At 50.0% G+C, this 14,219-nt stretch overlaps 1 protein-coding gene across 1 annotated transcript; it reads left to right on the top strand.

The window, feature by feature from the left end:
* The first annotated feature begins 9,852 nt into the window (after window positions 1-9,852).
* GSX2 (GS homeobox 2) lies at window positions 9,853-11,413 on the top strand. Its single transcript, XM_075092443.1, has 2 exons — window positions 9,853-10,333; window positions 10,520-11,413. The coding sequence occupies exons 1-2, from the start codon at window positions 9,853-9,855 to the stop codon at window positions 10,858-10,860; spliced, it is 822 nt and encodes a 273-aa protein (XP_074948544.1). The 3' UTR covers window positions 10,861-11,413.
* Window positions 11,414-14,219: the final 2,806 nt, after the last annotated feature.

Raw genomic sequence — 14,219 nt, 5'->3', positions numbered from 1 at the left:
TAAAAAACAAATAACAATTCCAACCTCTGTGGTAAAGCATGAGAGATGGGAATAAACTGCAACTTGAAAAGAAACTTACTTTCCTTTCAAAGCAAGAGAGGTATTGGAAAGGAGTTGCTTCTGTTCAGGATCCAGTTCCTTCTCTGAGTTCATTTTTGGCCGCCCACTGTCTCGCCCTAAGCATGAGGCCTGACATAGCAGAGTGCAAATCTGTGCTTTATCCCATCACCATATGAATGCTACAGTTTCTTGATGCATGTGTGAAGAAGCAGCAGAGGAAAGAACTGCACAGATGATTCAAAGGTACTTTGTGATCAGCTTTGTAAATCTCACTGCAGCTTGGTTGAGACATTGGAGTGGAGTTGTCTTCTCTTCTCAAAGAGACTGGAGTAACAATTCCAACCTGCAGCAGAGACTGAAATCAGTGAAGTCTGGGTAACTGAGCTGTTTTTACACAATGCACAGCTTGTACCAGAATGTCCTTGTGAGAAGGAAGATAACCTGTACAAACTCTTACCCACAAAGGAATGGGGAAGCTGCACTGGGCTTCCTTTGCCCAAGGAGTTACTGAAGTTCAATCAGGTTCAGTGGGCTCTTTGCAATTCTGCAAGATCCCTTATGAAGCACTGTTATTTACTGCAAGATTCTGAATTGTAGAAGACTTTGAGTCAAATCCCAGTTCTGCAGCTATCTTGCTCTGGGACCTTGGAAAAAATTGATCATTTGAATCTGTACACCTTTCCCATAGTGGGTGAATTACTGGCAGGACTCAGTAATTGGGAAGCTCCCAGGGTTTTTCTCGCTGGGTGATACCTTAACGTACAAGCGTTGTTTCTATGTCTGCATCTAGGAAGTGTGATCACGGCTTTTATTTTTATTTCTTTGGTACCCTTGAAAGATCTTTTGTAGCTCTGGAGAATGAGCTGACCTCTTTTGTTCCCCTAGCCTGAAAAAGGTCATATTTTGTTTAACTAACCTTTGAAAACACCAGGCCAAATTCTACTCCCACTGCACCATTCAGAATAGCTGCAGAGTAACTCCGCCTTACGGCTCTGTGACTGAGAGTAGTACTTTACCCAAACCTTTCCATCTTCTGACTTGCAACGAGTCTGTCTCAGGATGTCTGAGGAGTGCAGACAGTCATACCTCTTATACATTGCAGTGTTAACTGTATTCTAGACATACAGGTGTTTTAATAAGAATATTAGTTCTTCAGCTCAGCTGCAGCGTAACAAAGAGAATCCAGACTGCTAAAGTGGAGATGCTTGAGTCTGAGCTGCTCTTCAAGCATTGGACTCTTTTTTTTTTTTTGGCTGATGTTTTTTCAGCTGGTCAATGTATAATAGTAATTATATTTTGTTAACACTTCAAAATTGTGACTTATACCGTCCTGATTACATCTTCTGGTGGTTCAGGTTGCAATACTTCCTCCTCCTTCAAAAGCTTCATACTGGGGGTTCTTTTTCCATTGTAATGTCTTTCCTTTTCACTAGAATACTGCTCTGAACCTTATAAACTAATTTTCAGGACTTCCGTCATTCTTTTTCCATTAGATTTTGGCATAGCCTCAACACTATAGCAGACTAATTAAGCATTGAACTAATATACTTACACAAGCTTGTAAAATATGTGAAATTACTTTGTTTCTGTGATTTTTCAAAGAGGAAGCTTTGAATACAAACTTGGGCAATGTATTCATTATAAATAGGAGGAGGCAGCTATGCAAAACTTTTTTATATTGTTCCAATAAACTTAATTTTGGTTCCATTTTGACATGCTCATACTGTGTGCTTCTTTTATACATTACTTTCTTCCTAGCAAAGCAAGAGGTAGCATACCTCTAGCCTGTACTTCACTGAGACTCTGCTTCCTGAAACTTTTGGGTTTGTTCCTTTATTTTAAATTGAGGATACAAATGCATATAAAAGGATGAAACTGAAAAAGGGCTGCTTCCAGCCACAGGCATTAGAGATTTGTTTTCACAAAACAGCTGCTTGGACAAAGCTAAGACTGTATTGTGTAAAGAAATTAGATGGTAGGTTTATTTCTTATAGAGGTTTCCAGATCATATCAAAAACAGACCAATGTTTATTTGGACATCTGAAAAAAAACCCAACACCATTTTGGCACACATGGCTTTTGTTTTCCATTATCTTAACAGCAAATGTAAAAAGAAAGAAAACCAAAACCAGTTCCTGTTGGAGCAGAGGCAGTATCTGCAACACTAATCAGGCAATGAACAGAGATGATACAGGATAGAGGGCAAGGAAGATGCAGTAGAGTGCTGCCTCCAGCTGCTCTGGGGACCTTAGTTTCTAGGAATACCAATCCAGCATCTTTCTTAGAAAATACGTTCCACCAAATAATCAGCAACTTAAAATTAAGTCAGTACTGTGTCAAAATGGATTTTAAGTAGTCTTTGTGTGTGTCTTCACTCCAGAAAAAAATCCCATAACTTCAGGCACGGTTATGTAACAGTCAGAAACATGTCAAGTTTTCTCTTAAAACTACTTCCATTTCATACTCCCATTTGTAAATCCTACAATGAGTTTCAGAACTTCATTTCTCTCATACTTATAAGCTTTAGTTTGTTATTTCCGGGCTAAATTGCTATATGGCCAGAGCATATCCATCTGTTCTTGTGGTGATACACTTCTTTCATTGGAATAGCTCTTCTCTCTTGCACATATTTATCTCACTGGTATAAGCAACTGGTATAAGCTGTATCTCCTCTCTTTGAGTCTCTTCTTCTCGTGAAGGTCCATGTTCCTCTAATACTATACTCCTAAAGCTGTTCTCTGAACATGCTCCGATTTAGTCTTTTCTGAGATGGACATGGAGAACTGTCTGCTATCCCAGATGAGGTTTCCCCATGCATGGCGGCTTTAGTATTTCCATCTCCTTAGTGGAATGGCCTATGCCAGGCCCATTATGCTTTGTGATACCCGTTGCCTGACCGTGCCACAGCGATGCTTTGTAAACGTGGATTAATGTGCCCAGATGCCTCAGTCACAATGTCATGTTCAGCCACGGAGCTCCTAGCTTATATTGGTTTTGGCATTGCACTTCTATTACTCCTCTTCTTGGAGAATCCACTTCTTCCAGTATGGGACTCTAGTCTCCACAAATACTGACTTCACCTCTTTTCTATGAATGAGGTAGTCCTATTGGCTGTGCCAAGAAAACAAATTAAACTAAGTATTTCGACTGCTTCTGAGACTTATACTTGAGGAACTCCATCATTAACTGTATTCCCCTCTGCTTCCTGAGTCCACAGGAGTAGTATCAGCTCTCATTTAGGTAGCTTCTTTAACATGCTACAGTTCTTGAACTATCCATACTTTCCTAACAGGAAAAAGGAACTAAATTATAACCATTTTATTTGTATAGCCTGAATGAAGTGAACTCAGAAGTCATACAATTTTCAGGCTGTGAAACAGGTAGCTCCTATAATATGTTGGTATGTTTGATGACCTCTTCATTTTTCTCACAAGCAGCATTTGATGTCCACTCCCCTGGACTGGCTAGCAAAAAAAAAAAAAAAACAAAAACAAAAAGAGCATTTCCTCTGGTAGCAACTTCAAAAAACTACTTTTTGATGACTGTCAAGCAGAATGCTTCAACCTAAGCATGACCCCTAAGGATCAAAATGCACAAGGGCTGAATTTCAAGGGTAGAAATGGAATAGGATGTTTAGTATTACACAGAATCTCATGTTCTTGGCTGGGCTGGGACCTGTGTTACTACAAAGTGTCACTCTCGTATTGATTTGTGATACATCAATGTAAAGCCAAAACTGGTAATGGCTGGTGTGTTCCAGAGTCCACAGCAGCATTTTGAATCCTTTTTCTGACTCACATGGGCTTGGGGCTTCAGCACCGTCTCCCACCATAAACCTCCACTGAGGCTGTTGCAGGGGTTTAGCTTTATCCCCTTTAAAGATACACCACCACAGCTTTCCCTCATACACATCATCTCCAGCAGCTAACAATTTTAGCTGCCACAGCTCTAAACAAAGGTCATTAATGAAACCAGAGCCCAGGCTGCCTGCAGTGTCTGGCCTGATGTTGCCTCGTATCTGAAGAGGACTACGGACACAGCAAAGCCAAGGTCAGCAAAATACCAGACAAGACTGCGGATAAGAATAATCTCAGTAGGCATTTCCTCCTCTGGCTCTTCCTTACAATCTCCTGTAGGAAGACAGTGCAGAAACACTGTTGTAGACATTGTTGTAGACTTCACTATGGTCAGAAGGCGCAAACAAGAAGATTCCTTTGCATCCAGACACCAGAGGGAACCCATCAACAAGCCAACACTCTTTTTAAGAGGGTTGAAGAGGGAGAGAATTAAGGTTTACATGCATGTATTTAAGTACAAACCTGATTCACTTAGGAAGAGCCTTGCAAAGTGAATAAGGAATGTTCCCACTCCAAATAAGAAACGATAGCAGAATAAGGCCTGCTGGTTGGTCATTAAGCTAAAGACAGTTATCACAGTAGGCCTGCAGGTGAAGGCAGAAGACAGAGTCAGGCAATGAAGGGAGAGAGGGGGCTGAAGGCTGGTGCTGGGGCTTTTTTGAAGCGCTCATTCAAATGCCAGTGATCACAGCCGCCCTGAAAGACTTGCGTGGAAATTTGCATCTAATCGGGTGAAAAAAAAATCTTCATGAAAAGCACCAACACCATGAAGTGGGAGCAGTGCCACCTCTCCAAGGGCTGCAAGGGGGGGGAAAGAAGGGGCAGGTTTCTCCCCAGGGATAAGTAGGCCCTCACACTCTGGCAGGACCTGGGGATGCTGCACCAGACCTCCACGCCCAGTGAGAGACACAGCAGGGTGCAGGAGGGCGCTGGGGCAAGAGGAGACAGTGACCTGTCCTTCCTCTGTGTAGGGGGTGCTCCACAGGTCTCTCGGACAGCTGCCCCCCCAATTTTCTCGGAAACAGATTTCCCGGGAGCCTGCCAAACCAAGTCGAGGTGGGGTAAGTTATGACCTGGGGTGGGGGTAAAGAAAACCTTCCACGGAAGGGAAGGGCACCGGGAAGCTGGATCTGCGGGGGAGGGGGAGAAGCAGGGCGCCCCCTCCTTAGCCCGCAACCCCTTGACTGAGCCCACCAGCCGCTGCCAGGCTGTGAGCAGGTCCCCGGGGAGAGGCTCCGCGGTGCTGCCCGCCGGGGCCCAGGAGGGAACTGCGGGTGCCCGGAGATGGGCAGAGTCGGAGGGCTGGGGGGTGTGTGTCTCGGTCCCCCCGAGCAGCGAGGAGCTGGGCAGGAGGCACTGCGCCCTCCCACCCCCGCCTGGCGGCCGCCGGCCCCACCCTTAAGAGACTCTTTGAAATGCAAAAAAAAAAAAAAAAAAAAAAAAAAAATTAAAACAAACAAACCAAACAAACCGAAAAAAAAACCACCGCGAGTTTTAAGGTTACATCCTTATCTTCAGAGCAGCGCGGTTTTCTTGCGGCGGCGACGTCGCTTGTTAAACAATCAGCGGCTGAGCCCCTGAAAGGAGAGGCATTGCACCCTTCTTGCTGAATGCACTTCTTAGTGCATATAACGCCAGGGCCTTTTGAAGTCTCACAATGTGTGTTACGCCCAAAGATTGTCTCTTTGGACAGATCTACAACGCTTGGCTTCATGTTTGGAAGTTAAATGGACAGCGAGGTTGTTGAAACTCCCACGCTTTAAGCTAGCGCAGACACTCGGTACATTCGCCCGTTACTTTCCATGAGTGAAAGAGGCAGGGGTGGAGGGAAGGGGCTGCTGGTTTAATCCGTGCTCCGAGGCAAAGGAGGGGGGGAAGCAGCCCGGCCCAAACTTTTCCTCTCTTTTCTTTTCTTTACTTTATTCTTTGGCAGCCTCAAAATAAGAGCTATGTGCAAAGCGTGCGCCCTGCGTAGGTAGCTTGTGTCTCCAAGTCGCTGGCAATGTTGCTGCTCCATGAAATCAAAATTTATGATTATTCAAATGTTGGGGACTGTGAAAAGAGAGGAAGAAAGAGAGAAAATTAATATTGCAGCTGTTCTTCTGATTAATGAGAGATAATTGCTCATGAAAAGTCACCCCTGTGGCATTTTGTTGTCTCCTGGATCTTTGTTCTTTTCCACTATTATTGAGGACTTTCTTGAAGACTAAGCGGTTCTTTTCAATTTTTGGTATTCAGAAAGTGTTGCTTGGTTACAGATAATGGAGAAATCTCGGGCTATATTGGGTAAGATGTGCCACAGACAGCAATATCACAATGCCACTTTCAGAAAAGGATGGATACAAGTTAACGATGCGCTTTCAATAAAACATTAATAGACTTGTTCACGCTTTTATAATGACCTCCTTAATGGGAGCTGGGGGCAAGTCCTGTCTTTTGCTTGCGTTCATTTCACAAACCCGGCTTCGCGATCGCCGATCGCTTTGGAAACTAATAGGAAATCAATGTTAGATTAGCGAATAAATGCGATTATAGGGCAGGAGCCCGCGGCCCCTCGCCTACCCACGCACGGCTTTATTTTGAGCGGGTCTTTTCCCGCCTGGGAACTGACCCAGCCCGAGGCGCATCCTGCCCAGCGCCACCGCACGTCACCCCGGCGTGATGTTTGCGACCCCGGCTGCTCTGCAGAGGTTGTTTCGGGTGGGTTTTTTTGTTTGTTTGTTTGTCTGGTTTGGTTTGTGGTGGTTTTTGTTTTTTTTTTTTTTTTTTCTTTTGCTGGGCGAAACGTGTCCCCGGGCTGCGGCGCTTTCCACGGAGGCAGCTCCTCCCGTGAACTCGGCGGAGATGCGCGCCTGAAAGCCGGCGCTTTCTCCGGGCGGGCACGGCTTTTTCTTCTGCCGGGAGCTGCGGAGGTTGGGGGAGGGAAGGGAAAGAGTTGCTTTTGTCATTTAAGCCGTGAATCTCTTCTACATAAAGGTGTTAGAGACATCTGGAAGAAAGGAGGGACCAGCACCCAGTCCTGCGCTTGGCGGACCAGGGGAGCGGCTCTGATGTTCTTTTTGAACTGCTCCACTTTCAAAAGGGGGCAATTTCGTTACATTCTCATTTGTTACACTGTCTTGAACTAAAGGCAGACAAAGCTATACTCTGTCACCCCGAGCAGAATGAAGGGAATCAAAGGATTTTCCCTTAAAAGGACTAATTTTCTCCTTGAATTATGAAAGTAATGGCTAGGTAACAGCCTGTGCTCTGTACCCAACTGCTTAATTCCTTCTAAATCCTTCCACGTGGCTCTCCCAGTCGTAGCAATTAGAGCTCATTATAGGCTCATAAGAGCTCTCATTTCGGGGATTACTTAATGGACAATGAAATTTTATCGGACAGAATTATTGAAAAATAAAATTGTAACGAGGCCGATGTGATGTGGGCGCACGCCTTACATCATTCCGCCTGGTTTAGGATATCTTTGCTTTCAAATGACTTCTTTTCTTGCTCCGGCTTTCAGGGGTGGGTTTTTCTTTGTTGGTTTTTTTTCCCCTCTTCTCTTTTATCACTGCACTTGGTTTATTATAACGATTACAAATTGCAATTTTGATCTGACTCTTGCTCTGTCTGCCTTCCCTTACGACAGCCCCCTTCCCAGATCCACTCTATCACTGCAGACAGTTTTTCCACTGAAGTCGATGGGGTTTATCTTTATTACTCTTTTTCCATAATAGCCTCTCGTAAAGGAAAAAAAATAATAAAAGGAAAGAAAACGCAAAGATTTATTCAAATTTCCGCCAGATGAACTGTGCTTTAAAGGGGAGAGCCGGCCAAAATCCCGGCCTGTGCACTGTGCTCGCGATTAAAACCTCGCCGGCCCCGCCGGAGCTCAAGGGCCAGACCCCCGGGAGGGGCGTCCGTCGTCCCTCGGGGGCCGCCGTCCCCGGCAGCCTGTCCTGGGCCCCGCCGCGGGCCGGGGCACCGGGGCCTCGGCTGAGGTCTCGGCAGCAGTTTGGGGAACGGTAGGTGAGGTCGGAGCCGACCCGCCTAAACCCCGCGAGTCCCTAATTGTTGTCACAAGACGCGGGATTAGCGCATTGCTGGAATAGCTGTCTGTTTACACTCCGGAGCCCCGCCGGCCGGTAAACACTTTCTAATTGAATTCTAATCACATTCAAATAGCTCCATAACCAGCCTCAGCTGCAATTCATAAAACTTTAATTGCCATCCATAAATCCTCAGATCGCCGAGTGCGGACTGTCCCTAAAAACACTGTTGGGTCGTGACCGCTCGGGGCCGGGGTCCGGCTGGCCCTTGCTTGGGGCGGGGGAACCCCCGCACACGGCGGCAGCTTGGGGACGAGGATGGGACAGCGGGGCGAGACCTGACCCCTCTCTTAACGAGGCTCTTCCGAGCCTCGCCGGTCCCAGGGGCGAGGAAACGCCGTCTCCGTCGACGGGCGGGCAGCGGTTTTATTTTGCTGGGTTTTAACAGCAGGAGAGCGGGTGTTCGGGAGGGCTTGGAGAATGTCCGCGTCCCGGTGCGGCCCTTGTGCCCGGTGACCGCCTCCGAGCGCCTTACGGCTGTTACTTTGCTCCCTGGGCTCCGCTCAGCCTCTGGTAATCAGGCGTAGCCTGCGTTTTCTGCTTTAGAGCACAGTTGTCACTTCCCTTTCCCGAGTCGAGTGGGATGGGATCCGTAGTCGGTTTTAAACGCCGCTTCGCATCTGCCAAACAAGAACGCGATCGCCCTTCAATTAACGATAAGTCTCTTCTTAAACTCCCATAAAACAGGTCACTGGAAAATCGTGTAATATGCTGCGAATACCTTGGCTTTTTAACGCAATCTGAAATGCTCCGGAGCCACCGACCGTATTTAGCTGTTTATCCAATTTTACTTTGAATGATTGCTTCAGCAAACTTGGTGGAGATCAAAGAATCCCTTCCCCCCCGCCCCGACACGCTCGCCTTTCATGGGCGCGGCGCGCTGCCGTCCTGGCGCGCCCGGGGAAGCGCGCTGGGGAGTTTGACACCGTTTGGCTGAGAAATGTCCAGATATTTCAAGGTTTTGTCCTTTGGATTAACTGGCAATTTGGCAAGATTCACTCGGGGTGAAAAGGGGCGAAAAAAACCCCAACCCCCCAAAACCATCCCACCCGACGCGCGTGTGTACGCACAGAGACACGCGCGCGATCCCTCACTTTACGTCTGCGTGTGTGACCCTGGCTCCTTTAGCGCGGAAAGGGCCTCCTGGAGGGGTCCTGTTGCAGGGGGTGGACCGGACCGCGGAAAGGTGGTGGCCCCACGCCTCCGTGGAAGTCACGGCCCCTCGGACCATCCTTTACCCGGGGGGGTTGGCCTTGACCTGCTTGTTTCAGCTCATCACCTCCTCCCCTCTCCCCCGCCCTTCCTGAGGGGAAAGGAGCTTGGTCCTGGGGGAAAACGCCCAAGCAGAGACAGCCCCCCCCGACTGATTTTACACACCCACCCCCCACACCCCCGGGAGTGCTGACAGGGGGACACGCCTGCGAGCGCAGAGTGTGACGGGGCAGCCGGCCCCGGCTTCGCCGCTCCTATAATTTATCTGGGGCGGAGGCGAAGGACTGAAGTCATCGGGCAGCGAGAGAGCACGCACACTTTGGGGGGCCCCCGCTTTGCTCCCCCCACCCCCCCACCCCGCCTCCGGCAGCCGCTCCTGCCGGCCTGGGAAGCCGGGGAGATTTAGATCTGCGAGGCTTTTCAGCCATCACGTGTTTAAATAGTTGATATAAAACCCCGGCGCAGGGGATCCAGGCGGGGGGACTTTAAGACCAGCCCTCTCCAGGGACCCTTTTGTTCAGCTCTCAAACATAAGCACCTTCTCGCCTCGCCAGGACTTCAGTGGCAACTTGGCCGAGCAGGAAAAAAACCGACTTTGGGAGAGCTGCCCCCGGCTTCGGCAGCCCTCCGAAATGTCCCGCTCTTTCTATGTCGACTCCTTAATCATCAAAGACTCCTCGAGGCCGGCGCCGTCCCTGCCTGAGCATCACCACGGCCAGGACTTCTTCATCCCTCTCAGCATGCCTTCCCCCCTCGTCATGTCGGTGTCGGGCCCGGGCTGCCCGTCCCGCAAGAACGGCGCCTTTTGCGTCTGCCCGCTCTGTGTCACCTCGCACCTGCACTCCTCCCGCGGCGGCGGGGGCGGCGGCGGCGGCGGGGCCATCCCCCTGCTCAAGAGCCAGTTCCCCGCCGCCGCCGCCGCCGCCGCCGGCGAGGCCCAGTGCTGCCCGCGGGCCGGCCACGCTCACCACCCGCCGCAGCACCCGCCGCCCGCCGCCTCCGTGCCCGCCGCCGCCGCCGCCCTGGGGCACCCGGCGCATCACCCACCTGCCTGCGCCGCCGCCACCGCCTACAGCGTCAGCGACCCCAGGAGGTTTCACTGCCTCGGCATGGGTAGGAGCCCTGCGGCCGCCGGGGAGGGGGGGCGGCGGGAGAAGGGGCTCCCCCGAGGGTCCCCAAGGGAGGGCGGCTGTCCCGGGGCGGAAAGCTGCGGGAGAATGTCCTTTCTCTCTTTTCTTTCTCTATAATTTTCATTCCTTTCCCCCGTCCCGCTGAAGTTCTCGCTTCTCTCCCGTCCAGGAGGGTCCGATTCCAGCCAAATTCAAAACGGGAAAAGGATGAGGACAGCGTTCACCAGCACCCAGCTCTTGGAGCTGGAGAGGGAATTCTCTTCCAACATGTACCTGTCCCGGCTGCGGCGGATCGAGATAGCCACCTACCTGAACCTGTCCGAGAAGCAAGTGAAAATCTGGTTCCAAAATAGGAGGGTGAAGCACAAGAAAGAAGGCAAAGGCACCCAGCGAAACTCGCACGGGGGCTGCAAGTGCAGCACCAGCCAGGGGCATTACCCCAGGTCGGAGGACGAAGAGTCTCTGTCCCCGTCATCGGCTACCGAGGATAAAGAGATCTCCCCGCTATGAGCCCGACCCGGAGCTCGGCTCCCGCCGCCGAGTGCCGGCCCCGAGCGGGTCCCAGCCCGGCGGCTCACCTGGCCCCGCCGCCCCGGGGACGGCAGCCCGCCGGCCTGCAGCGGGCCGGCCCTCGCCCGCCGGGAGGTCCGTTTTCATCCCTTCGCATAATAGAGAGATGATATATACATATATTTTTTGGAATGTAAATGTTTTAGTCGCGAGAGTTCAACTAAAATCTTATTTATGTAACCCCAGGAGCGGGCACCTGCTCTTCCTAACATGTACCACGGGACTGGACTCGCACGGCCCAGGGTGCCTCCCCGCCCTCCCCCCGGCAGTTTAAAGGAAAAAAAAAAAAAAAGAAACAAATCCTATTTGGAACCGAAAGACGAGACGTTAAAAAACTGAAAAGCAAACAAAAACCTGTAGGGCTTAGGACCTCCTGGACGGACTTCTTAACAAAAATAAGGAAGGAAAGAAAGATCGGTCGTTTGGGTTTGGGACAGCGGTTTGTTTGTTTGTGAATAGTTTTATATAAAATTTATATTTATATTTATTTAAATAAATGAGATCAGACAAGAATTTAATTTTTTTTTCCTTCCCGCCCTTTTCCCCTGCCAAGTGCCACCCCAGCCCGAGCAGCGAAGGTGGGCTGGCTGGGGCAGGGTGCGCTTCTTCGCAGTCCTTTGTACGGTGAAAGCATTGGTGTATATGTGTCAGACCTCCGTAAAGACTAGAAATAAATGCTATCGGCTACTAACCCGAATATGTTTTCTGTTCCCCTGTGACTCGGGCCGGCTGGGGGGTTGGAGGAGGGGGGGGAGGAATACAAATGAAGCCACTTTTCTGAGCCGAGCAGCTTTGTGTTGCTTTAGAGCCGGAGCCAGCGCACGGCCTGGCCGCGGCTGACAGCTTTCTCCCGCCTGCTCGCCCGGCGGCACCGCGCCGGGGACACCGGCTGCGGCTGGCCCGGGGACACCGGCTGCCGCTATCCTGGGCCGCTGCTCCCGTGTTACCCCTGGCGATGCTGCCCGCCGCGGCCGGCACCGGCCGGCTCTCACCCCACCGAAGGGGCTGCCTAAGCCCATCAGCCCTTTGCCAGGCTGAAACTCCGCTTCTGTTATCCCGGGATCGTGTTACTCAGAAATCAGGGATATTTTTTTCCGCCCTCAGGAGCCGGGACGGCATCCAGTCTTTTCAGTGTTGGTTTCATTCAGGCGCCTTGGCCGGGCTCAGGGAGCAGATCTGAGAGCAAACCCGCTCGTGGGTCAGGCTGAGACAGGGTTGCAGTGCTCTGCAGTCGTCTCTGGGCAGCACCCGGCCACGGGCCCGCCCTGCCCTGCCCATCCTGAGCTGGGTGCAGGGGGCTGATGCAGAGTGGGATGGAGCTGGAGCTGGTCAGTCCCAAACAAGCCTCTGTATGACTTTCTGCCTAGCTCCTGTGATCCCAGCAGACAAGTTGTTCAGAAGTGCCTTTTGCACCCTATGTTATTCCCCACTCATGTTTTCCTTGGGTGGGTTTCCCACTAACCCAACTGACACTTTTGATTTCAGCCTCTGAAACTATTGCAAGATTTTTTTTGTAAATAATTCCCTGAACAATCCCTAAATTTCTCACGTTTGATCCCCAGCCTCAGAGCTTCAGCTCAGAGGTATGTCTCCAATTTCTCTTGCTTGCTCAGTCTCTAATCAGAAAGCAAGTAATAAGCCTGCTTGGGGTTTCTGTTGCAATATCAGGGACCCCAGCACCGTGGATGCTGTAGAGAGACACAGCCCCAGCACGGTGACACTCACTGCTTGCTTGTCTGGAGGAGAGGTCAGGTGCAAGGGGAGCTCTGGGGTAGGATGGGGAGGGACTGGTGTGGGCACTGCCCCACAGCCTGGGCCAGCTGCAGGGCTTTGGGCAGAGGCAGCAGCCAGCACACCCGCAGCATAACAGGAGGGGAAAGGAAAGGCAGGACTAAAGTTTCTAGCCTGGACTTGGGAAACAACCCTAAACCTCACTCTTCCATATTGCAACCATTTTGCTGCCTCAGCTGTGGGCCTGTGCAGAGGCCAGCAGCCCACACCCCAGCTCAGCCGGTGGGCATGTTGTTTACCCAAGCGGCAGCCCCTCACTTACTAAGCTGGGGAGACCAGAGGGCCGAAGGCCTGTGGGCCCTGTGACTTCCTCCCAGGGGACCTCATGGAGGACCTGTCTGAGGGGGCTGCTTCCTCTTACTCTAAAATCTGCTGAGGTGGGCTCTGGAAACTGTTGCACCTCTGCTTCCGTTCTCCTGTGTCTAGCTTGCTCCTATAATCCCACCAGGTCTTTTTCAGCCTAGGAGCTCTGGGAGGAGGCATCAGCACCATAGAAAGTCCTGCCCACTTTCTTGGCAGTGTCATCCCTGTCCTGTGGCAGGGAGAATCAACAGGCCTGCAGCAGCCTGGGAAGGCAAAGCTTTTCAGGGGGAGAAAAAGCGTCATGCTCTTTGAACTTGAAGACTGGGTGATATTGGAGAACTCAAAGATATTTTAAAACTGCAAAAATATTTCTTGGTAAAATGTATCTGTTCTCAGTGTAACTGTGTGGAAATACGCACTTCAGTGAATAAATGGTTATTTCCCTCCGCTTCTAGAAGATACACAAGAAGGGATCTTTTCATTGCCCTATTTAACAATTTTTAAAAAATAAAAGGAAAATGAAATTAGTAGCTATCTTTTGTGGTGATCAATGTTCCCATGTTTCTTTCAAGGGTTGAAAGGAAATAGTGGCATATTATTACCGCATACAACCTATACCGTTGAGGCAGTTGCTGTTATCACCAGATCTCTTTTTATTTCAAAATAAATGTTTCATGTTAAAAATTTTGGAAGAGGGGAACGATGTCTTGCCCTGACACATCTCAGAAGGCTGGTACAACCAGCTCAACCTGAACCTAGCACTGGGGAGTCGGAGCCAGTGTGACAGGAGCACTGCTGGAAGTTGTATGTACCCTTGTTGCATTAATGGTAAGAGTCTGAAGAGTGTCTGGGGGGAGACCCTACCATTGAGTCACGAGGTTCAGACAGGACCCCCTTGCTTTCTAAACTCCTTCTCAGAGAGGAGTCTAGGTGCGGCTAAGTCCAGTCTTAGCCTCAGACTTGGTCAACAGTTTATTTTCTAAGGGTTGTAGAAGTAACCACTCATCAGAGTATTTGTTGTTAGTAACAAATTTGCCAGGTGCCCTAGCCTGTAGCATTCAATGAGAACAATCGCGGCTAGATTAATGAATAGTACGATTTATTAAAGCAACAGATACAGAGGTTCTTTGGATTACTGGTGATAAGATTGCTGCTTACAAGACAGACACAAATACTAAGATGAGTAACACTGCTAGGCTGCAAAT

The sequence above is a fragment of the Phalacrocorax aristotelis genome, chromosome 4 (genome assembly GCF_949628215.1).
Source record: "Phalacrocorax aristotelis chromosome 4, bGulAri2.1, whole genome shotgun sequence".
Classification (NCBI taxonomy): Eukaryota; Metazoa; Chordata; class Aves; order Suliformes; family Phalacrocoracidae; genus Phalacrocorax; species Phalacrocorax aristotelis.
The sequence above is the reverse complement of the archived record's forward strand: the minus strand, read 5'-3'. Positions and strand labels throughout refer to the sequence as shown.